This window comes from Chiroxiphia lanceolata, chromosome 21 (genome assembly GCF_009829145.1).
Source record: "Chiroxiphia lanceolata isolate bChiLan1 chromosome 21, bChiLan1.pri, whole genome shotgun sequence".
Classification (NCBI taxonomy): domain Eukaryota; kingdom Metazoa; phylum Chordata; class Aves; order Passeriformes; family Pipridae; genus Chiroxiphia; species Chiroxiphia lanceolata.
The window spans coordinates 6,126,316-6,151,151 of record NC_045657.1 but is presented as its reverse complement, the minus strand read 5'-3'; the positions used below and the strand labels follow the sequence as shown (position 1 = coordinate 6,151,151).

The following is a 24,836-nucleotide window of genomic DNA, read 5'->3' as shown; positions in this document are numbered from 1 at the left end:
CAGGGACTGGGGTCACCCTGCAGCTCCATGGGGCTGGGCTGCTCCAAGCATCCCTGGGGCTGCCGGAGTTTCTCTCCCAGCACTCACGGATCCCTCTCCTCGTGGGGCCAAACCCTTGAGAGGACACGGGGAGAGCTGAGGAGGAGTGGGGACCCCCCCAGCCAACCCCCCAGGGACCACTCCGGTTCTGCCCAGGGACCCCAGTGACACCCAGGGTGGTGGCAGGCAGCAGTGGAGTGAAGGCAGGGAACACCTCTGTGCTCTTCTCCGCGGCTGCGGGGATCCCCGACAGGTCGGAGCTGGGGGTCCCCAGGCGGCGAGAGGCAGGCGATGCCCCCACTCCCCCGGCCGGAGCCCGCAGCTGCCGGCCTGGCAACTCGGTAATATTCATTAGGGGAAAACAATGAGCATTATTGATCCCCGGCACTTTCCCTGCCGTGGGGGGCAGGGGTGGGGTGCAGGTGACCCCATACCCCACGGGGTACCCGGGCACTTCCACTGCCGCGGCAGCGGGACCGACGGGGTTCCCCAAGGGGGACCGAGTGGGTGAGAGGGGACCCGAGCCCCAGCTCCGCCCGGCGGCTCGGGGGGGACCCCCAGAACCCCGAGTGGGGCCAACCGCGCCATCCTCGGGGCCGGGCACCGAGCCCCCGGGGCAGAGAGAACCCCGCGCCCCGGTCCCGGCGGTGCAGGGGCTGCGGGCCGGGCCGGGGTTTGGGAGCTGTGTCTTTAAGAGATGGCTGGCTCCAGGTTGCAGCTGCTGTTTCTGTGCTATAGAGACAGTGGAGATTCATTACTCCTAAAACACAATGGGCATTTATCACCCCGTGGTGTTATTCAAATCCAGTACCAATTGAAGGTCATCCCCATTCTTTTCTCGCCGGCTCTGCAACACATTTATTGTTGTGCCGTTCAACTAAAAGCCCTGCCCGGCCCCGGCGCAGCCCGCAGAGCCCCGGTGTGCGCATCCCTCCCGGGCGGATTTGGGACCCTCCCGGGTGGATACGGCGTGGAGGAAGCAGGGCAGAGCCGCGGCGGCTCGGCCGGGCTCGGGGCCGGCGGCAGGTGCCGCGGGAGCCCCGCCGCTGTGCCCCGCCGAGCCACGGGGGCCGCCCGCTCCGCCCCCGCGGGACGCACTTTCCGCGCCCCGTGGAAACTCGGAGCCCCGCGGGCCGCCGAGGCCGAGGGTGGCTCGGGCAGCCGGGGGTCCGCCGCTCGCCAGCAGCCCCCCAGCCCTCCCCCGGAGGGACCTGCCCGGCCCCGCCGCGGAGCGGCCACGGCCACCGGCGCCGGCACCGGCGGGGGAAGCGCCGGCAGCGGGCCGGGATTTTCCCTGTCTGGAGAGGGGGGATTTGCTCCCAACTTCGTGGGAGCCGGTCGGTGAGAAGGGGCTGGGGAAGAAGCCTGGATTTTTCATCTTTTTCCTTTATTTTTTTTATTATAATTATTAATATCCTCCCCCATCCCTCCGGTTGAGCTTTTATAGATTTCGGCGATTTTTTCAAAGTACCCGAATTTTGAGGGAGATCCGTTTGGAATTGGTGAATTCTCCGAGGCAGGAGCGGCGCGGCCGCAGCGCGGGGCCGGGGTCTGTGCCCGCAGCATCACCCCCGCCGAGCCCCGGGGCTGCCGGAGGCACCGAGCCCCGCCGCGGCCGCCAGCCCCGGCGCACTGAGCCCCCGCTCCACCGGGGCTGCTCCAGCGGGGATGGATAGCTGTTTTTCGTTTTCTGGCTTTTTTTCTTTTTTTTTCTATTTTCTTTTTTTTTTTTCCTTGATGTTGGTTTAGATTTTTCTTTCTCTTTTTTTCTTTTTTTTTCTTTTTTTAAATTTTTTTAATAAGGGTTGATCTTTTTTAATTTTTTTTTTTTAAGGGGTAAGAAACGAGTTGATAAAATTAAACCCCTCGCGGTGCCATTAAATGGAACCCGGGATGAGAAGCGCCGCGGCTGCGCTCGAAACTTGTCGGGGCCGGAGCAGCGGCTCGGCGGGGCCGGGGAATGGGAGCGGGGGGCGGCGGGAGCCGGCTCAGGGGCCGTGTGTCCTTCTTTTCCAGGCTCCAGCCGGATTCCCCCTGGAAGATCCTGTGAGCCCGGGATGGGAATCTCCGCTCCTGATTGTCCAAACGCAATTCTTGTGCGATGGAGCCGTACGAACCAAGAATTGTGTCTGGACATCTGTAGCAGAGGTTTCACCTCCTCCGGCGGGGCTCCAGGACGCTGCTCGGGGCGCAGGACGGAGGACGGACCTTCCCCGGGCCCGGGGCACGGCAGGTAACCCTCCCGACTGCGGCCCGGCGGGACGGAGCCCGGATTTCGGGGAAACTGAGGAAACACCGGCGGCGACTCCGCTCGGCTCGGCGCGGCCGGGGGGCTCGGTCCTAATGCGTAAAACACCGGCCGGGTCCCCACCGGGACGGGCAGCCCCGGGCAGGACGGAGGGGCCGAGCCGCGGGCACCGGCGCTTGCCCGTGAGCGGCGGGGCCGCAGCCCGGGCGCGGCGAGCGGGCGACCCGGCCCTGCGGCTCCATCCTGGTTTATCCTGCTGGTGTTTATTTATTTATCTATTTTAACACTGCGGTTTAATTTCATTCCGTCGTGAGCCCGGCCCTGGGGCGCGCCGGGGACCGCTCTGCACCGGGACACCCTCCTCGTCCTCCTGCCGCAGCCCCGGCCGGCCCCGGGCACACGGAGGCCGCTCCGAGTCTCCGCCGAGCCGGGAACCGTCCCCGCCGCTCGGGCACCGGGCGGGCTCGGCAGGGAGCGGCCCCGGGCCGCAGGCACGGCCCTTGCTGCCCCGGTGAGCCCCTCGGAGCGGAGCAGCCCCCGCGGAACGGCAGCCGGAGGAAGGCACGTTCTAACAGAGAGGCTTTATGAATCCACCAGCCAAGCGGCTCGGCCGGGGCTGCCAAGGAAACCCAGGAGGAGGAGGGAAGCATTACAAGATCCGAGCAGAATTTCACCAAGAGCCTATCTAGGACAAAGCTGGAGGCAGAGAATGTTTTAAAAGGCTTTTATTTCAGAAACTTTTCGTTGTTGTTGTTTTTACAGGATTTTGCTGCACCTCTCTTCTCCCACCCCCCTGGCTTCCCTCATCTTCCCATTTCTAGCTTTTTTTAGCAGTGATTGGCAGCTTTTACTACAGCAGGAGCTAAGCCACCTGGGTCTACCTGCACTATTGAGGGGAATAACAGCTCCCGGGGAAGGAACCCATCCAATCTGAGCAAACAGCTGGGGGGGATGAGAACAGACAAGCCCAGCCTAAGGCACAGAAGCAGCATAGAGGCAGGGCAGGCAGCAGCGCTGAAGACAAACCTGCCTTTTCCCATCGGGTTTCAGTCCGTTTCAAGCTGCACACCACACAGGTTCCTTGTTTTTTCAGCCAGCTCCTACCATCACCTGGAATCCCCCTCCACTGCCCTGGCCCAGCAAAGCTAACAGCCAGGAACTGGGGACAGAGAAGAGCCTTTGGCCCGTCTGTGTCATTTACAAACGGCATGAGCTGGACTCAAGTCGCTGTGGCTGGATTTGGAAAAGGCTGAATATCAGTTTGTCACCAGCAGTGGGTGGAAGGTGGGGTTCCTCAGATGCAGCAGCATCGTAGTCCGTGGGTGCTTTTAGTTACGCAGGTTGTGGAGGGGTGAACGTGAGAGAGGAGAAGTCAGCTGAGGGAATTACTCTTCGGCACTCTCTGCATCAGACAGCGGAATTCCTCCGTCAGGCGCAGGGCGGGAGAAGCTCCTTGTACGCAGCACCCAGGATGCTGGGCCAGGCTGCCCAAGCAGGGGCTGGTGCACCGGCTGCTCCCTCCTCCTACCTCCTCCTCGCACCTCCTGGAGACGGAGGGCTCTCGGAGCAGTGTGTGGTGCAGATCGGCTCCGGGATGCACCGACTGAGCACCAGCGAGCGGGAGCTGCCGCCGGGGATCACCGTGCGCTGCCGGAGCCAAGCCCAAATGCAGGTGAGCAGGGCGGGGGGGCAGGAACAACCATCCCGGTCAGACACTCCTGGAAGCTCACGCAGCACATTTCAGACCTGTGGCACCAGTGCTATCCTCTGACCCCGTCCCTCCGCTCTCGCCGTGGCCTCTGGGCTGGCAGGGGCCAGTCCATCTATCCGAGGAAACTTCTGGAAAGCCAACAGCATCCGTGCCCTAGCAGAGCCATGCACACCCACTTCTACGGCGCTCACAGGACTTCCTCAGGGCACAGAGTAAGAAGCCTCTCCCACTGGTGGAAAGGGTTAAAAGCCTGACTTTCCCAGGTCTTGGCACTTCAACTGTGCATCTCCAGCCCCAGCCCTTCCCCGGCCAGGCTGCAGCTCCCACCTGCACAGAACGCAGCGCAGCCCGATCAATGCTGTCCATCACGGTGACAGAAAGATCATTTGCTGCCCTGATCACTCCGTGCTGTCTCAGGCTGGGTGAGGGTTTGTTTCCCCTCCAACCAAATCATTACAAATTGACGTTGTTCGTGGGCCAGCACTTCACCCTCTGCCTCAGCTCCAGCACGAAAGCGGCACGAGGGATCAGAAAAACAGAACTTTTCAAAAAAGCCTATTTCTCGCCTGCATCCCATAAATAAATACCACAAGTGGAAGTCACTACAGAGGTTTCTGAAGCTGTCATGTTTGCTACCTCACAGAAAAGCTAGGCAAGCCACTTTTTGTTTCCTTGTACTTCATGCCTCACCCCTCCCGTGGCTGGTGTACAGACTAAGTAGTGTTAAAAGAATCCTGGTTCCCAGCACCAAGGCAGAGGCACCCCAGTCTTGCCCCAAAACAGGTACAACTCCCCCAGAACGCCTCACTGTCTGCAAAGACACGTCATCCTACTCAGGGTTCAGCACCCCTTTTCCTCCCATCACGGAAAAATAAAGTCCCACATTCTGCAGGTGCTCTCTGCTCATTAGGGTACCTGAAAGTGCAGTCAGGAGAGGTGAAATGAGGACCAAAAGATGGATGTTGTTGTGGTGGACAGCAGGCCGCAGGCTGTAGGGCTTTATTTGGATGTGTAGTAACAAGAGAACATGGTGGAAAGATGCAGAGGTCAGGCACAGGCAGTTCAAGAGAGGTTTGGGTGGGTTAAGGTTTTTGTTTGGGGTTTTTGCCCAGGGACTTGGATTTACATCCTCTTGTCTTTTCAGGAGTTCACCCGCCGTGCAATGTTGAGATGAAAACCACATTATCCTGGTCCTGGAGTTTATAATCCAGCTCACCCTGCAGGCCAAGGGAAAAAAAAATGGTTTAAATGTCATTTCCAAATACAAGCTGCAAAGAGAAAACAGCTCATAAAAAGACGGTGAGTGTTAGGGAGAGCAGAAGGGGACAGACTGATGTTTTCATCACAAGAGAAGTGAAGGTGAGGGATCAGCCACGGCGCTGATGCTCATCAGCCCACAGCACCTTCTGGACCAGGGTTTTGACAGAACAGGTGGTTGCCTGAGGCAAGAAAATAGCGAGGGGCTGTTTGTTGTCTGAGCACAACAGTGGGCTGAGAAGGGAAGACATTTACCAGGTACCTGTTTGGGTAGAAATCTCCCCGTGGCCTTCACCTGCCAGGCACCCCCTGACTCCAGGGAAGGTGGTTCTGCCTGGGGCCTGGAGCTGTCAGTACCCACCACAGTCACCCTACACATGGGGGGACCCACCAGCAGTCAGAGGTGCAGAGCCCAGTGCCAGAGGCCAGGGAAAAAAAGGGTAATTTCTCTTCAGACCTCGTCTGGCTGATGAGACTCAGCAGGTTAGAGAGAGGCTTCAGGCTCCTGAACAGCCACAGCACAGGAGAGAGATCCCAGCCTGCCCCTTCCCCCTCAAATACAAGATGTTTTACTTGGGGCAAGAATCAGAAACAGATTCTCTGAGAGCAACCAAAGAACAGAGAGAGCAATATTTTCAACAAAGAAAGTCAAATTTAAGGAGTACAGACCATTAGTTCCCAGTCTGCGTCGTTGATGAGCACCAAAATTCCTGGCCTCCTGCAGAACAGAGAGAAATAATTAGGATACAGGTCTGCTAAAAAGCTCCACAAACAGTTAAGAACAAGGGATGTCACAGCACAGATCACAAGCTGACTGCTTATAAAGCCAAAAAGGAATCCTAGCATGGAGGTGGAACAGGTACAGTCTGTGCCCTTTCTACATCAAATAAAGGGGAGGCAGGAGCACTCCCAAAGCTCATTTGAATCAAAACGCACCATTCCCGAGGATGCTCCAGGATGATCCGTTTCCGTACGATGCAGAAGAGCCAGGTAATTAAAACCCACGCACGACAGTCGAGCACAGAGAGCTCGATGTGAAGGTAGGGAAAGCTATTCCAGTGCCCCTACCACAGGCACTAAACACCTGGGATCCACTCCAAGCCCCTCATTCCGAGCAAAGGGATTCCCCTTCTTTGATCTTCGGTGTCCTGCAATTGTCTCTCCTGTTACCAGGGGACCTGGCACACGCTCCAGCTCACAAAGATCCGTGACGAATGTTAAACACCCCCAGCGCCACCCTGCAGTCAGGGATGGCTTGCACAGCTCACTCTGCTCCATTTCTCTTGCCTTCTTTTTTTTTTTTTTTTTCCCCTCGCCCCCCTCATCCTCCACGAGGCTGGCCCCATTTTGACAATAAAAATACATTTCCCAGAAGAATTATTTGTTGGCATTTCTCGGAGTGGCTGCTTCAGTCCCAGTGATGTCAGCAGGGAACGGACAGACCTGCTAAAACTCCTGGAATTGAGGGTACAGGCACTATGCTGCTCCAGGTGACATCAGAGACAAGGTCTACGTGGCCCTGCCTCATGTTTAAGGTTTAAAGATTTAGGGTGAGAGCTGCAAAAGATGCTCTCTGTGGACAGTGTGAGGTGTGGGTGGGACACCTCCCATTATCACTTTAGCAAATCCCATGTTTTCATGGTGATTGACTTACTTCTTGCAACCAACAGGGAAAAAATATCCTAAACCACAGGGATCAACAGAAAAATACAAGGAGGATTCATAACAGTTGTACTTACACAGATTCCCCTTGCATAAATAATTCTGGTCGTTCTTTCAACATATTCTGTTTGATCCACTTGAGCAGGTTTCTGATATCCCCTGGAAGGAGAAAGGACAGGGTTTACAAACTGCCTGATGGCTCCTGGTGATGCAGAGCAAAGTGATTGTTTATCCAGAAAGAGCAGATGAGGAACATGCAGGATGGGTGGGGATAGCTGCAAAGAAACCACCTAACAGGATAGTCCCCCAGCAGCCTCCCACAGGCAGTCCTGTCACAGGGGAGCCCAGGGCTCTGCCCCAGACCCCACAGTCTGGCACAAGAGGTTTCCCCAAGAAAACTCATCCCTCAAAGAATGGATTCAGCACCAATCCAGCAGCAGACCCCCAATGTTCAGATCTCTTTAACACATCCCATATCCTGTGTGTTCTGTTATCGCCCAACAAATTATGTCTAATTGTCTGTGTGCTTAATTAGATTTAAAAAGTCCAAACAAGCAACTCTAAGAACCTGAAAAGAGCAAAGACAGACACTATCAGCACCAAAACCAGCACTCTTGGAGGCATGAGCTCTGGAGCCCAAACTTGTCCATGACTATGCACTAAACACACGTGCAGCCACTGGCCAGTCATATTTTGGACACTTGCAGCATCCCTCAGCATCACACCTGCTGCCATGGTGTGTTCCCCAAGCTGTGCCTGCTCCCTCCTTCTACACTTGGTGCTTAGAGCTTCTTTATTAAAGCTCAGCCTTTATCTTTCCATTTCAGTAGGTGACAGGAAGAATTTGTCTTCATGTAAAAGGAGGAGGAGACACTGCTGGCGGGTTTTTATAGTATCAATTTTACTTTGTGAGGGAAAAACAATTTCTTTAGTGATAGCATCAGTTAATTTCCTATTGGAGAGGTGAGAAGAGACAGAAGGGAGGGGGGAATAATCCGTTACAGGGTTTAGAGAAGCTGACAAATTGCAATGTGGAGTTCTCCTGCATTTGCCTCTATATTTCACCGTTCCACAAACCACTTCATCATTCCGAATCCACAATCAGTTATTCTCCTGGGGCTCCTTTAAACAGCCTTTTGAAAGCCCCAAAAGAGTTTTGTTTGTTTTTGAGACGCAAGGAAGCTTTTTGAAAGCACAAATCCACCAGTGAGGGCTGGAGCCCTGCTCCAAGACAAGCAGGGATTGCAGGAAGGGTTTCCAGGTCTGTCTCACGTGCAGTAAGCTCGCCATAGTCACAAGGAACCTTTCCACATGTGTTTCTCTGAGCTAAACTCACTCTGTGTACCATTCCCTGTGTGTTTGCTTCGTGACCAGCAAAAATAAATGTGTGTGTAGTGGCTTGACTCAGCCCAGGCCTTACTCCAGGATTTTATGGGATTATGGATGTTACCCAGAGCAGAGCTGAGGTTCTTCCAAGTAACATCACCCCCTTTGCTTCTGCCACACCAAGGATGAACAGCCCTGGTGTAGGCAAGTGCATATCAACTAGGCAATGGGGATATGTCCATCTGCAGCAGATGGGGGCCTCTTTTCCTGGGGAGAGGGGGATGGGGATGCTCTGAGATTCCCTGTGTTCCCCCCACCTTCCCAGGGCATCGGTGCCTCCAGCCTGTCCCCAGCACCTCAGTTCCATCACAAGGCTGCCTGGAGCACAACAGGTATTGCTGCCTCTGAGCACTGGATCGCTCTGATCAGGGCAAAAAGAGCAGCTTTGTGCCTTAAAACTGCCTGGTGAGCCGGATTACCTGCCTGGGGCCAACCCACGACTCCCCTGTAATGGTATGTAGTTAAGAGCACAAAATAGACCATTTTCTGCCTCTTTTCTTAGCAATGTGCACCGGGGACAGCAAGAGCCGCTCAGAAGGTGTGTGTATATACATATATATATATATATATATACATAGATGCACATATATTTTATATATATATATACACACACCCACCACAGTGGTCCATGAGCCACCAAAACAAGAGTTAACCATATCTGCCTTCCCCTGAAAAATGCTGCTGCAACGTCAAGCCCTCAGGATCCCACACCCAAAAGGCTCCCGCTCTCCATCACCAAGGAATGAGAGTAGGAGAGGAAGGAAGATGGAGAGGAGCCTTCAGGAGGAGGAGGGGGGTGTGAAGGGGACACCAGCCCCACCGCAGCATCGCCCGCGAGCTGTTTCATATTTATGCACTTGCAGCAGGGCACACAACAATGAGCTGTGCCATATACCATTCTCCTTGCGTGGAATAAGCAGCCCTTTCCTCTGGGACCTTTCAGGAGAGATCATTTAAACAGAAACACGCTGCACCAGCTGGATAAAAGACAGCCACCTAGAAGCAGCCTGGACGGAGGGGCGAGAGGACTGATTTATTCGAGGCTGAGCTGGAAGACTCCCTCGCCCCATCTCCTTCCATAATAAATGTTATTTTCAGCCCCACCTGAGCCTACATTCATTTATTCCTACCCAGAGGTCACGTACACACATACTGAAGAATTTAGACAGCAGGAAAAAAAAAAACACCTGATACCCCTGTACATGCCTTCCCCCCTCCAAAAGGCACAAAAATTGAGACCCTTTCTCCACAGCCAACCTTAAGACATAATACTTTCATCTGCTTTATCAGCACTGAATTTTTTCACCCACCTTCATGTCTCTGTGTTCTGTAGACCAATATTACTAGAGCAAATCAATTATAAAGGATGACAAATGACCACAGCCACACCAAAACCATCTCCCACAAGTAAGATATTGAAAAGGAACAAGATTACTTGCATTGCAAGGGGTCTGGGGAGAAGCCATCTTGCATCTCAGCGCCTCGAACAGCAGTGTTGATCAACAGCTCAGGCCTCTCTATGTTCTCATGATGGAAATAGTAAGAGGTAAATTACAGCACAACTGCTTATCCCTTACAGTTGACATACATAGGACATTTTCTTTCTGATACTGTGCTACAGGTCTAAAAAGTTCCCAGCTCCCTGGGCCAAGGATTTGCTGTGCTAACAGCAGGTCCTCTACAGATGACATAGAAGGAAGGAAAAAAATCTCAGCCTGGTCAGGCATCACATTCACTGACAAGTTAAACCATCATCACAATGCATTGATTTCACACTTGTGTTGGTTTGAAGCTGGTCCCCATCACAGAACAGAAGTGTTTGCTATTGGCAGGAGCACAGTTGTACTACAGGTGCTGCCATTTGGCTGCAAAACCCACTGTGCATTTTGGCTCAGCAGGGAGGTTCAGGTGAGAGCTGAGACAGTACAGCATTTTGCTCCAGTATCACCAACTCAAGCCCAGCTCACCCCAGTAGGATATATTTTTATCTGCTGCATGGTTTTAATGAAATCCTTTTGGTAGCCCACTTGATTTCACTCACAGCAAACAATATCCACACCAAAAAACGTCCTCTAATTCTCATTAACTGTCCTCACCCTTGGCAGCATGACCAGAGGAGCAAGACTGAACTGGCCCAGGATGCTGAAATATTCTCAAACTGCAAAGGAACGACTGAAGCACATGGTAGGAAATCCCTGTCTTATTTGTATACACAGACAGCTTCTGTTGCCTGTGCTAACAGCACATCAACCCCCCCCTCCGAATTCTCAGGAAAAAATAATCTAAAGTTAATTAAAAAAAAAAAAAAAAGAAAAACCGACAAACGTTTGGGAAAACTGCTCAGTTCAAGTGCACAGATGGGAGCTCAAGCCCACAATATATGCAGAAAACAAATCACCCAGCTAAACACAGCGCTCAGGAAAACGAGGTGACACAAAGTCATTGCCTTGTCACACAGGCAGACGGGATGCAGGAACTGCAGCGAGCACACACAGAACCCAACAGCCTCGGCTCCTTTTCAGCCCAGCTGCACCACAAACACTCCTGGATGTGGCAGACAGAACTGCACAGTCTGCTCTGCCCTCCTGAGAATCCTCCAAGGCCTGATCTTCTGCATTACCCCAACTGTTCCTTCATAAAGAATCTGCTTGAGCTTCCTATGCCACAGGAAAGCATCTAAGGCTCCATTTTAGCACTGCCTGGAACAAGAGCCAGGGTTCATTTGCACCCTCAAAGCCAGGGCTGAAATCCATAGATCTTTCCTAGCTCAATAAAACCTCCTGGGCCTGACAGATTCATCAGTGATAACTCAGCAAGGAGGGCACTTGCAGAGGGAAACCAGGTGCCTTGAATAAGAAACATGAAGCTGGGTGTTGCACTAGAAGGATCTCACACTGAACTGATAAATGTGCAGACACAAGGAAGGATTTTGTGCAACTGTGATACCAGTTGACACAGACAACACAGCTCTTGGCTCCTTGGGAGCTGCACAGGTCACTGGCAGATTCACACACACACACACACACCAACCAGACACCTTAAAATCCACATTCAAACCCACACAGCGCACACAGTGCCTCGAAGGGCATCCAGAAGGAGTAATTACACCCATATTCTTGTCTTGGTTGAAGAACCAGGATTATTTCAGGGAAACAGGGGAACCCTATAAAGGCTGAACCATGGAAAATTCCCTTCTGGTCTGCAATAAATAAGATATATGCAGCACTGGTCACTAAGGGGTCAGTGCTGCCAGAGTACAGCGCTTTCCCGGCCGCCTTGCGGATCCCTCCCTGTGGGGTACCATTTCTTTGACCCAGAATAAGATCATTTATCATACTGACCATGGCTGAGCTCCAATTTGCTGAGGTCACTAACTCTGGACGAGCGCTGCTCCACCCACATTCTCAGCCACCGGCCTGTAACCATGACAAAGCCCCTTCCCTGCCGCTCCTCTGCCATTATTCCCCCTGCCTGCATGGAAATGTATGGAAAGACAATTTGTATGCCCCTTTTCCTGCTTAAGCAGCTTGTTTTTAAAACAGACAAACCAGCTTCCAATACCTGCTGTCCCTCTAGGTGCACGACTTCTCTTTTGGATCTTAGGACCCTCCAAGAATCTGCTCCCTAAAAGAGCTCAAAACCTGACCTAATGGATCCTTCTGACTCCTGCAGTCTCCCATCTGATATGCAAATCATTCTCTGAAGCAGACCATGGTGTGCCATAAACTGCAGAAGAAGACCTGGAATAGCTGATGTGAATGGAATCACAGGCAAATAGGTTGGTACTACACAGAGTGAGCAGCCAGGCAAAATTCTGCAGCAAGAGGAAAATCCATTTTGTCTGACAAGTGCACAAGCCAATCCTGCCACACACTGGAATGGGCAGTGATTTAAGTACTAGGCAAGAAATTAGGGGGTAACTACAGCCAGGCATAAGAGAATCCCAATGGTTGCTCTCATCTGTTCTTGTCTGCTTCAAACTAAGGTCTTGGCTTGTCTAATTTTTAATTGTTTTATGACATCTTTTTTCTTGCTTCTCAGCTAAAAGAGCAACACTCTTCTTCATTTTCTTGTGTCCACAAAATGGGAAGGGATCACAGAGGTCTTTCACAGCCTTCCTGTTAGCAGTGAAGACTCAGATCCCAGCTATCACCCAGCAGTTCTCAGCCCAGAGGTTTTAATCACAACGCTCATGAGCTGGAGAGGAGCTGCTGGGGATCTTCTGCTCCCCACAGATTGCTGGTAGGAGAACACAAGTTCAAGAGATCTCCAATTCCACCGCTAGCCAGCAGCAAGCCTCCAGATCCATCAGCTCCCATGACAAAAAAAAAGCAGCTCTGAGCTGATTCTCAGGGTAAACCTAATCCCTACTCATTTCCAAAGTCAGAGCATCTAATCCCGTAACACCCAACGCTATTGTCACTTCAGGCTCCCCAATAAATGCCAGTGCACCAAACTGTCTCTTTTAATTAGGATCACAGATCACTAGTGCTGGCCCAGGGTCTTGCCTCTCATTCAAAATTGTCAAAGGAAGGAACAGAGAGAGCCTCAAAGACCATCGTCCCCGCAGCCAAGTACCAGCCTGGGGATCTCACACATTAGAAAACACATCTCCTTAACAGGTCCTGGGATTTTATTCCCCTGCCAGTGCAGAATTTTTCTCAACAAAAGACCATCCTGAGCCTTGCCTGCTCTGATTTTAAGAGGCTTGAGCAGTGTAGACTTGCTACCAAACCCCAAGGAGACTGTGCCATGGTCTAATAGTTTTTGCAGTCAGGAATCTTCTGCTAATGCACTAAACTCCCATTTCTTCATTCCTCCCAATCAATCTATGCTAGATGATATTGCATCACCCTGGCTATAATCTGTCCTTCCCAATGATAAAGGAGATATCCCACCTCATCACTTTTCTATTCATTTATCCTGTTTAACCTTGAATGTTACTGGTTAATTTTTTTTTAAGCTCTCAAGAAGACAATTCAGAGAATGCACTACTAACCACTGGCACAAAGCTCAGCCAAAAGCCAGTAAACTGAAATTTCCCCTCTTCTATTTTTCTGGTTTCTGAGGTTTGTGTGTGCACACAGGCACTGGGGGGTTAAAAAGGGAAACCTTTTTGCTATTACAAGATACTACACGGAGCTCATGTGAGACCCCAGACCACAGAGGAAGGTGGCTGCTCCTGCCAGCATGCAGAGGGATTCCCTGGCAGCCTGGCACTGCCCTGCACACAGCCAGCACGGCCGAGGGAATCCCCTGGGCTGGGCTATCCCTGGCACTGCCAGCTGGATCAGAAAATGCCTTGAAGTCAACTCCTTGCCCCCCTCCCAGCCTGGCTGGTGGTTGGTGTCCCCTGTAGCTGCTGGATGAGTCAGTGTCTCAGCTCGGCTCAGGAACTGCCATGATTTTATTCCTCTAAATACGGAAATCGCCTCTCGCTCTTGGGCTCAGATCTGCTTTGCTATTATTAGACTTTCATACAGGGCCAAGCACCATTAAACCGATTCCTGTCCACCCAAACCAGCCACCCCCACAGATACTCCAAGCCCCTCGGTCTCACTTGAAAGGGGAAAAGAAAGGGCCAGTGAGATGATCAGGGTGGAGGAGAGGGGGGTTAAGATTTACAAGTGAATGGAGGTAAGAATGGAGCAGTTTGTGGGATAAAGGGGCTGCGGAGGGAGCTTTACAGATGTGCAGAGGGACGGCGGCTCATTGTTTAATTAAGCAGAAAGTGGCTCTTTTGAAAAGCAATTTTGCACAGGAGCTCTGAGCTCAGCAAACAACTCCTGCGAGTGAGGGCAGGAGGAGAAAGGAACAGCTGGCCCGGAGCCGTGTGAACCGCATGCTAAGCGGTTTAAAGGGCCCGGATCCTCCTCCCCAGCCCTGCTCCGCTGCCACCCTCTGAACAGCGCTGTCAGCACAGCAAATCCCACCGAGAGAAAAGAGGGAGCGCAGGGGGGGTGGCACGGAGGGGTTATCCTGCTAGGTGTCCACACTGCAATACAGCGGCTGGGAAGGAGGGTGTAACAGCCAGGCTTTGTTATCCCAAGGATTTGGTCACACACAAGAGCTGGTTTCTCAGTGCTTGGGAAGCTCCTTCCACAATGAGTTGGGATGAGTTGATCCAGTAATGTGGCTCCACGGCTCCCGGGAGGGTGCTGGGGCTGCTCCTGTGAGGATGAGCGTTTGTTTCCCTGTTCCCTGTGAAGGGATTTGTGGTCTCCTTGGGACAGGGACCCAGAGCTCTGCCTGCAGCCAGGACGGCTGCACACGTGGCAGGGACTGCTCCATCCCGAAGTGGCAGCCCTGTGGCACCACACCAGGCTCTGTGCTGCAAACACGCTGCTGGATCCTGCAGGAGCAGCCAGAACCCAGGATCCAGCCTGAGCCCCCACCCTATGTCTCATTCCCTTGCCACCAGATCTATAATTTCCTGGCTAAGAGAGATGCAAGAGTAGGATGCACAAGCAGGGGACTAACCCAAATCCTTTGAGAGCTGTGAGTGCCACACACTGTGGTTAAAAAGATTTGACTGCATGAAGTTTTCCATAGAGCTATGGGGGTTTTTTTTCCTCATCATTCTTCTAATAAGCCTCTGCATCACCCAATATATTTTTATTCTTTCTTTGGAGCAAGTTTTAAAATGTTAGGAATAATAAACAGAGCAATAAAAGCATTCCAGAATATTAATGACTTAACTACAATGTACTGTGTAGCAATAGCACTGGGCACTTACAACCAACACCAACTGCTACTCTTGATTTTACACGTTGTTTTGGCACAGCACCCCAGTCAACTCTGAACACATGCCATGCTGTATTTTTTTAAGCCACTCTGCCTGTATCACAGGCCTGATCTCTCGAGATCCCCAGGCTCTTTCCTGAGAAGATGAATGCTCCCAAGTCCCCAGCAGTCCTCCATGCTGTGCAGAACAAGGCCCCTGGAAAGCAAAGTTCTCGAGGAGCAGACCATGCTCTTCTCTACAGGGATTCAACTTAAACAGCACTTGGCAGATTATTTTCATTTTCCCTCTAAAAAAAAAAAAATCTGATTAGCAGTGGGCTTTTTTCCCTGGGGTTTTGGTAAAGAGAAACCACAAACAATTACCAAAACACACTGATTAATAATTTATCTTTTCAGACTTGTAAGTGCCAAAACACAGTGTGAATTCATGATTAGCCCAGAAGACCCGAGCGAGCACTGCTGAAACTGGTCACTGCTGCTCCAAAAACACAAGTCTCACCACTGATGCCACAGGAGAAGCTGGAATTCAAATGCCTGCAAGCAGCCTGCAGCACAAGTGCCACAGACTCTACACACAGCCCCAGCCTCTGGATGCAACATCCAGCAGACAGCACAGCCAGAGGGGTTTTGTAAACACTCTTCATCAGCATGATGCTGCTGAGCTAAACCTGCAATGACTACAAGGGTTAAACAATGCCAGTGACTTCCTACCCTCCCAACAGCATCCATGCAACCATGGCCAAGACAAATCCACCACTGTGAGTCCCAGCGAGATGGAGGAAGGAGCTCCGGCATCCCTTGCAGAGCAGTCATACAATGATCTATTTGATTACTGAAGCACTTGGTTAAATTACTGTGGCTTGTTTCAGGAGGAGGCTGCCAAATACATTTTCAGTTTTTAATCTAGGGTTTCTCTCTTTTATGCTCCATTGTCTCTAATAGCCTCTTAGATGCTTGAAAATAAAGTTGATTTCCCTGCCAATTTAATCCTCTCTCTATGTGACAAATATCGTTATTCCCCCAGCTGCTTTCTCCCACACACTGTTTTCATGCAGAAGAAGCCAACAGGGCATAATGCCTTTAGATCCTCTAACAGCATTATCAGTGAGATCATCAGAATAGCCAGCAATTTGGAGCAAGATTCTTGTCTCACTTGAGGTCTTCTTTCTGCAACAGCTCCACAAGATTACACAGGACTACACAAAGTGTGGCTTAGTTAGATCTGCTGGCCTATGCACATACACCACACCTTTTCAAGTTCCTAGTTGGCAGCAACTTCAACATGCAGGCTGAGGCAGCTCTGCTTTGGAAATAAAGAACTGCTGTTCAACTGATATTAGGCTACAAAAAGCCCCTTGGACAATAAAAATAGGTCCTGCCACACGGCTGTACCCCTTGTGGCTTGCTCTTGTCCCATTTGCAGCTTCCTTCCTCCTGCCTTTCCTAATCCCTCCAGGAGTCCACCTCCAGGCATCACAAAAGGACAGAGAATCAAATCTTCTTGAAGAAAGTTAACTGGATCTGGAACCCACCTACTTTCCACCTACTGCCTGTTATCAGGAAAAGAGAAATGATCACAAATGATCAACCAACGTTATCACTCAGAGAACACTGACTGCCCCTGTCAACTATGGAGCACAGCTTGTTTTATCATGTAAATATATGTAGGTATTTCTTCATATAATTTTCTACCTCCCCCCACCTCTGGGATATATATAAAAATGCCTAAACAATTAAAATATTGCTGGGCCCAATGTCCCAGAGAGAAGCAGCTGCTCTGCAAAAAGGAGGACAAAGACAAAAATAACCTAGAGAGAAAGGAAGAGTAGGTAAGAGAGGCCAAAATGGCCAAAAATAAGCTTGGCAGATAATGAAATCACTTAAAATGGGGTTAGAAGTGCAGGTGTTCAAGCAGTGTTCATGCTACAGGTCTTTCCCTGGAGTACTCAGTGATGGACATTCAGGGTAAGCAACAGGATGTGTTGAGCAGAACTGAGCTGTTTTATTTCTCCAGTCATTGCAATTCTGGCTGCAGCAAGGAACATGATATCTATCTATCTATCTATCTTTATTTACCCAGAGATAGGTGAATTAAATTTTCTTAGTGTGAAGCAAGGAAATACACGGCATTAGGAACAACATAAAATCACACAGACTTACCAAATTTCCTATTCACATGGTTTTTATATGATTCTATTGATTCCTCACCACTATAACATAATGGTCTTCTGGAAATATTGTGAGGGGTGTCTCCAGCAGTCCGTTACTGTCAGATGTTAACCCCACGTGTTCCTGCCTCATCCCTGTGCTGGAAAACATGGCAGCAGGAAAAGCTGGGAGCAATAATGCCTTAGATGAATCTGGAATGAATCACTGGAGACCATGAGTTTGAACCCTGAGACTGACACAGATCTTCAGGGCGAGATTCATCCTTTAGGATAAACTCAGATCCTAGTGAAGTCCATAGAAGTCTTTGCAGCAGCTTCAAGTGGGAACGGATCAGGCCACAAACAGTTGCACTGCTGACAATCATGGGGCTAGAAGAATCATTTTTTGGTATTAATACCCTCCCTTCCCCTGGCAGAAATAAACATCTCCTGTAATAATCCCTTCTTCCTGAGTATCTGATCATGGTTTGAACACCACCAAGGCAGTGGGTGTTACTGGGTATTTTAAATTTGCAGAGCACTGAAGAAAATCACGCTCTATCCCCCAAGTTTATAAACAAACTGAGTGTTTTAGCATTTCTTTACTACCTTCCATTTAAGGATCTTATGTGCTTTAACAGTGCTGGAATTTAATGCTGAACTCTCTTGTGATACATGAAAGTATCACTACAATCTCATTAGAGACAGGGGAAAGTGAAGCAACACGACTAAACTCACAAAGCAAATCAGCATCAGGTCATGTTTCTGGAGCCTCAGTCCCCGTCCTTACCCACAAGATAACACAATATTCCAGTGCTCCTAATTATATTTGAATTACACGTACTTATGTCCAAGCATCAAAAGCACTTCTACCAATCTCTAATTACTTCCAGGCGCAGCAAGAAGATTTCAGGCCTGGAGGTTCCCAGCACACAGATTATGGTATTAGCCATTCATGAGATATTAGTTAACATTCTCTGATGCTCTGTATTATTTCAGTTTATAATCCCACTCAAATATCACAGAGCAGTGCCATCTAGGTGGAAGAATACAGAAGATACCTGTGGCAAAATTACACTGCCACTGAAGTATGCACACACAAGTGAGTTAGTGCAGCACTGCTCAGTACTGATATTCCAAATGACAAACCAGAGATTATGACTGTTTATCCCTGGAACACTGGTTTGTATTGCAGGGAAGGCCACAGGCAGGATGTCCAGCATCACATTTGAGCATTAAATTTGCTGTTTTCAACTGCGGGGTTAATATAAAATTATTATCTATACTTGAAAGTCAAATAAGTAGATAAAATAAATTTATGTTACACTGCTACGCTCCCCCCACATATCTATACACTACATACACACACACACATATATATACATATATGTGCCTTTTGGAAATCTCAGAACAGGCAGGGAAAAACAATGAGAGAAGAGGTTATTGGTGGTTTCAAGTACCAAGCAAGACAGACACAGACTTGATGGAAACATCCAGAAGCTGCTGCCTATCCAGGAGGAGGGAGGCAAGACTTAAGGAAGGACCCAATTCCCAAGTGCTTAGAGGACAAGGAAAGATGCTCAGACTTTGAGGACCAACCCTTGTTTTCCAAGCTACCCAATCCACGGCACGTCTGAAAGAGCTTTTAAATCACTTTGATCCTCGTTGCCAACAGAAGTGCTGTACAAACCAGCTTTGTTTCATCTGTTGTCATTCTTTCAAGTTATCCAGCAGGTTCTGATACTCACAAGGCTCTGGCTGACAGGGCAAAGTCACCTGATGCTTTTTGACACCATCGAACAAGAGTTCTGCACCACCTCTGAAATAAAAACAATGAACCACTGAGATTTTGCTTTATTGTCAGAAGGGAGACAGTACAAAAGAGGCGATTTACATAGATGGCACAGCAGAGAAAACAAATGACACAGACTATATTTAGCACAGGATTCCCTTTGTCTTTTTTTTTTTCCCCCTGTCACAAACCACAAGTTCTTGGGGGGGAGCTGCCAGCTCCCATCTCCAGCACATACAGGAGGCTCTGCTGTGGGCCAGGACCCCACAGTGCCAGGCATCATCCCAAAGGAACGGGGACATGGTTCCCATCTCCGAGTGCTCACAAACCTAAACAACATTCCAGCCACCACGTCACGTCCAATGCTGCCCATCCCTGACCTCTTTTAGCCAGAAGTCTCAAAAACTGAGCATCCCTCTGGGATAAATATTCCCCCAGTTTCCACTTGTGAACATGGGAAGAGAGGGAACGACTCACATGAGGTTACAGAGCAAGTCAGGGCCAGCAATCCCTGAGTCCTGGCAACCCTCTCTTGATCTACAAAGTGTTCCCGAGAGAGACCTGACTGGGGGAAGCGAGTGGAGAGGATGACAAGTTAAAATATAAATAAATAAACACACAATCCTCCTGCACTGAACAACGTGATGAACGTCCCTCCTCTGACACTCGGAACACCCTGGGGGACCAGGGAACAAGTGGTGGCCCCTGCAGGCACAGGAGATCAGGTGTGAGCAGGACATGCAGAGGCTGCTAAGCACAGGAGCTGGTCCTCACACCGGGATTTAAACTGGGTCCAGGCACCTAATCTTGGGCTCTTCAAAGGAACAATTAATTTTTGTAACTTCAACTCAGAAGCCTCAGCAAACTCCTCGCCTTTCTGGAAAAAGAACAACTGCAAAAATCTTCAGCTTTACCAACACCCATCCAGTTTTCATGATGTTGTGAGGCCAGAGGCCAAACTCAGATTATAAAACTTCATCGTGTGAGTAGGGACACAGGTAATAAACACAAAAGCTACTTTTAGATATGGGACATAACAGCAGAGTGTGACCTTTTGACTCTAAACTGAATTCTAGACTGGGCAAGCTTTTAACAACTAGAAAACTCTTAAAAAAACTCAACTCAATAAAGGGAGGCTGAAAAATGACCAACCCATTTTCAAAGGGCACATAACTGTGGCAAAATATCCTTCCAGCTTAAATGTAGATTACTTCAGAAAAATTTCCCTACGAAGTTACTTTACTGGTGCCTCTCCTCCCTTGGAAACCAACACAATAAAGAGAAATATTTAAAACCAACCAATCCCCACCTAAAGAACCAACAAAGATACATCCAGACGTTACTAAGCTCCTTTAAATTCAATATCTAAAAATGCCCCAGTAGGTTTTCTTGGCTCTGCAGTGGCAGAGCACAACAGAACCCTTGTTGTGCCCTCGGCAGCACTACTTATATGCAGCAAACCCTCCTAAAGGGCACTCTGTTGGTGTTCTTCCCCCAGCTCACAACAAATAGTTATCTCCAAATTGAAGCAGCGATTTATTAACACGAGCCCGAGATTCATGGGAGGGAACAAGTCACAACAATTATATGAAAAACATTTTTTCATGTAATGAAAACAAGGTCACGCTTTGTTGCAGCGGGAAATGTAGATTGCAGGATAAGGTCCTTCTGTAAAGCGGGAGCCGTGGGGGACTCAGCTGTGGTTCCTACATAGAGAGCTCATTTATGCATTTCCAAGGGAAGCAAAAATGCATTTCACTCTTCTGGGAAAATTAGGAGAGTTTGCTGCAGCTGGAAGCGGGAAAGACTGAGGAAAGGATTCTTAAGGAGAAGGGTGTTTAAAGGGTTATGGCATTTCTGTGTTCGTGAAAGGGTGGGAAAAAGCGAATAAATAGCAGCCTTTTAGCTTCTGCTAAAAGGAGGCTTTAACGAAATAACACCAGTATTTCCACAAATATGCACAGCTTCCACTGCAAACGCTTTAGGTTCCCAGGGCCAGAGTGTGAGCAAGGCTGATAATACAGTAGAAAGGGCCTGGAAACCGAAATGCTGCAGAGTGAGGGTGCAGCTGTTTGACACCGACACAGCTGGGACACAAAGCACAGCGAGGGCACATGTACACACACAAACACACACAAGTACACGTACGGAGGGGGAAAAAAAGCCGAAAAACGAGTGGGAGGTTTTTATAAATAATTTTAATAATTAAAAAAAAAAGAAAAAAGAAAAAGAAGAGGTAGAAAGTAGAGAAAGGAAAGGAGTAGCACAGGACGCTCACACAGAGACGGCAGGGAGGCCCCTGGGCAGACGGGCAGGTCCAGCGCTGCGGACACCCCCTTGGCGGTGCCCGACCCCCCGGTTCCCCGGGGGCGGCCGCTCCCGCCACCCCCGGCCCGCAGCCCCCGCGGCAGCGGCGGCGCCCGGGCCCAGCCGCGCCCGCGGCGGGCCAGCAGGCCACGCGCACCAGCCGCGCGCGCCTCGGTGCCGCGGCCGCCTCACCGAGGGCACCGTCGCGGCCCTGCCCCGCCCGGCAGCGCCCTGCCCTCCGCCCGGGCCCCGCTCCCGGCCCCGCCGCCCGCGCTCACCCGAACTCCACCTGCAGCGACACGGGCGCCGCCATCTTGGGCGGCGGGCGCGCGAGAGGGGCCGGCGCGCGCGCGGGCCGCGCCGGAAGTGCCTCGCGCGCGGCTTCCGGCCGCGCCGCGTTGCCACGGCAACGGCGGGGGATGGAGGGGCGGCCTGGGCCGAGCCTGGGACCGGGGCCCGGGAGAGCCCCAGAGGAGCTCCCGCAGTGCCGGGCAACGTGGCCTGCGTCCCCCGAAAGTGCTATTTTAAAATACCTGGGCGCTGGCGCCAGGCGGTGTTACTTTAAAATACCCATTTCTACACCAAGTTCACGACTGGTCGCGCCCAGAGCCCCTTTCACGTGCTTAGGGCTGCACACAGAGCCCTTGGTGTGCTCGGAGCGCTTGGGCTGGGGGGAGGCGGGAGCTGCAGCGGGGGTTTCCCAGCAGAGGTTTCCCAGCAGAGGTTTCCCCGGCAGCGAAGCTGCTGAAACACAAGAAGTTCCACTTCAGCATGAGGAAGAATTTCATTGCCTTGAGGAGGCAGAGCACTGGAACAGGTGCCCAGGGAGGGCGTGGAATCTGTGGAGACATCCCAAACCCACCTGGACACGTTCCTGTGTCACCTGCTCCAGGTGACCCTGCTGAGTAGGGGGCTTGGACTGGGAGATCACCAGAGGTCCCTTCCAGCCCTAATGATTCTGTGATTCTGTGAATCCAACCCACTGCCTCGCAGCTCATCAGGACTGCGGGGGAAGCAGAAATGGCTGGCTGAGACCAACAACCGCTGCTGTCACCGCCGTGAAGATGTGGTTCTGTGCCAGGGGTGGCATTTCACATCCCTCTTGCTCGGGCAGCTCTTGCCAGCAAGCCCTTCCCCGGGCACCTCCAGCTCGGCGTTAAACAACGCGGCTCACATCTGTCGCCTGTTTGTTTTCCCCCCCTGTCCCCAGAGGAGCCCCGTGTACACAGGCGGGACGCAGCCATGGCGGTGACAGCTGGGCTGTGCTTCTCCCCCACGACACAGGGCAGCACTGGTGGAAAAACCGCACTCAGCGGAGGGGTTTGGGGTTAAAAAAAATCCACGTACGCGTGCACGCATGCACATAGAAATGTAACAGCTATGCATATACATGATGCATTATGTGTAAGGGGCATAAATTTACACAGACAGATTGCTCTTCGTTTATGCTAACGGGGGTCAGAGCACGCCTAACCCCGGGAGCAGAAGGTGGTGGTGTTTGTAATGGCCTTTTGTTCTCCCGAGGAGATCATTCTCCGGGCTGGGCCCCAGGAAAGGCCGGTCCCTCACAGATGAATGCTGCCTTCGCTGCCGGGGTTACGTGATGGCAGGGGCGTGAAGCTGTTGACCGTGGTCTTCATCCAAAAATTCCATCTGGATTTTAAATATCTCTTAAATCCTGAGGCTTTTGAGTATCTCGGAGATATGGCCCAGGATGGAAATGTATGGAAAAGCAGCTGAGGAAAGAAGCCTTAGACAAAAATCATCCTTCTATACTCTTCAGAAATGACTGAAGCATTCTGTGTGCAGAGGATCTGGTAATCTTAACTCCAGATCAGGGTTTGCAGTTATGGTTTTGTATGAGCTATTCTTCTTGTTTCCAGAAGTCATTTATGAGGCCAAATAAAAGGAGAACTGGCGCCTGAAAGAATAAAGTTATAGAAATACAAAAATTTAGTGTTAGTACCTCCCTGAAAAGCAAAAATAAATTAGAAGAAAGGGAACAGTAATCGTAAATATCAATTCCGCTCATTCAAACATTCAAAGCTCATTACTATTAAGAATTGTCCTGGTCAAACAGTGACTACAAGAGATATGGGGGATGTTTTTTTGGACATTACTGTCTCCATGCTGGGTGCTGAAATCAGAGCACAACTAATTCTCCAGGTATGCTTGGGATGGGGAAAGCAAGCACACAATCTCCTTGAGCAAGTGTAACACTGGCACTGTTAAAGTGCTGTAAACAGGGATGGTGTTTGATTAACAGGTACATAAAGCAAAACCAGGTACAGACAAGGCTCCTGCCTTGAATATGTATGCTGGGTTCAGCTTGCTGTAACACACCATCTCCTCGTTCAAACCCAGCGATGTGTCACTGTGCTTTACTTAAGCTGAACTTCTCTTTGGATACCCAGTTTTCCAGATTCTGACAGATCCCTCACTTGCTCCCAGGTGTGGAATGGCACTGGGCAGGGCCCAGGCAGTTGTGGTGCTCATTCCAGTTACATGGGGCCTCTGGCTGCACTCTCCTCTCCCTTCCCACAAACCCCACTGCGCCAGACAAAGGAACAGGTTGGAAAATAAAGGCAGGTTAATTTCTTTTGTCTCAGTCCTATCTTCTGGGTTTTTTCCCTGCTATTTGCACGCTTTCTCTCTCCCCTTGAGTGCAAGAAGGAACATGCCTCTGTCCATCCGCTGAGGGTTTATTCTGGAGGAAATGGTTTAGGTCGCCATCACGTCCTTCAGGGAAACGTAGTTTATAAATACAGCGGGGCCCAGCGCTACGAGGAAACATTTTATCAGAGAGCCCCGAGCTGACGATTCAATTATTTTTCAATAAAACATCAGGGGAATGCACAAACAGCTGCTTGCATCCTTCCACACAGCAAGTCAAACTTCAAGGGGAACAATAGCTGGCGAAAGGGGAGCCATCGCGGAGGCGGTGACAATGGGTTTCCTTACTCGGGGCTTTGTTTGATTTCCCCCGTCTCAGTTTTGAACTCCCTCCGCCGGAGAAAGGCGAGGGGGTAGGACGGGGAGAGGGGGAAGCAGGCAGAGGGGAAGGAGGGTCAGTGGGAGTTAAAGCCTTTTGCAGCCTTTCTCTCCCATTCATGTGGTAATTGGGTGTCAAGCAGAGATCAGTAAGATGGAGCCCGGCCTCTGTGCCCGGGTTAAACTGCAGCAGAAAGAAAGCGGGAGCTGAACCGATGGAGGCCTGAATGTCATTAGGGCGGGAGGAAGCGCCTCTCCCCCAGGAGCCCTTCTGCCGGGGTGCTGGGATGGGGGGGCCGCTTCCCATTCAGGGCATCCCTGAAAGCGGCCAGACAAAGCGGGAGGGCGCCCGAACAATGCCGCACCCCCGGCTCTACCTTCAATAGGGAGCTCTAAACAGGCGTTTAACCTTCAGAATAGCTGAAAGTGATACTCAAAGCTGAGGAGGTGGCTCGCCCGCCGCTGTTGGCCTCTTCCTGCGGCCGAGCCGGAGGCCACTTGGATGGCCGGAGGCGAGGAGGAAAGGCTCACGCTGCCCTCGCTTCCTCAGGC

The 24,836-nt window shown here is 50.9% G+C and overlaps 1 protein-coding gene across 1 annotated transcript; it reads right to left on the bottom strand.

Moving 5' to 3' along the window:
- Nucleotides 1-2,997: 2,997 nt before the first annotated feature.
- URM1 (ubiquitin related modifier 1) lies at nucleotides 2,998-21,643 on the bottom strand. Its single transcript, XM_032708508.1, has 5 exons — nucleotides 21,572-21,643; nucleotides 18,943-19,013; nucleotides 6,995-7,076; nucleotides 5,925-5,973; nucleotides 2,998-5,215 (listed from the first exon to the last, which is right to left on the bottom strand). Exons 1-5 carry the CDS (start codon nucleotides 21,604-21,606, stop codon nucleotides 5,147-5,149), a joined length of 306 nt encoding a protein of 101 aa, XP_032564399.1. The 5' UTR covers nucleotides 21,607-21,643; the 3' UTR covers nucleotides 2,998-5,146.
- Between the last annotated feature and the right edge of the window lie 3,193 nt (nucleotides 21,644-24,836).

What these genes read in the sequence shown, in the direction of transcription:
- URM1 (XM_032708508.1), bottom strand. Translation starts at nt 21,606, where the DNA reads ATGGCGGCGCCCGTGTCGCTGCAGGTGGAGTTCGG. An exon ending in TCGCTGCAGGTGGAGTTCGG is followed by an intron (nt 19,014 to 21,571) that starts GTGAGCGCGGGC and finishes TTTTTATTTCAG; the next exon opens with AGGTGGTGCAGAACTCTTGT. An exon ending in TTTATGCAAGGGGAATCTGT is followed by an intron (nt 5,974 to 6,994) that starts GTAAGTACAACT and finishes TCTGTTCTGCAG; the next exon opens with GAGGCCAGGAATTTTGGTGC.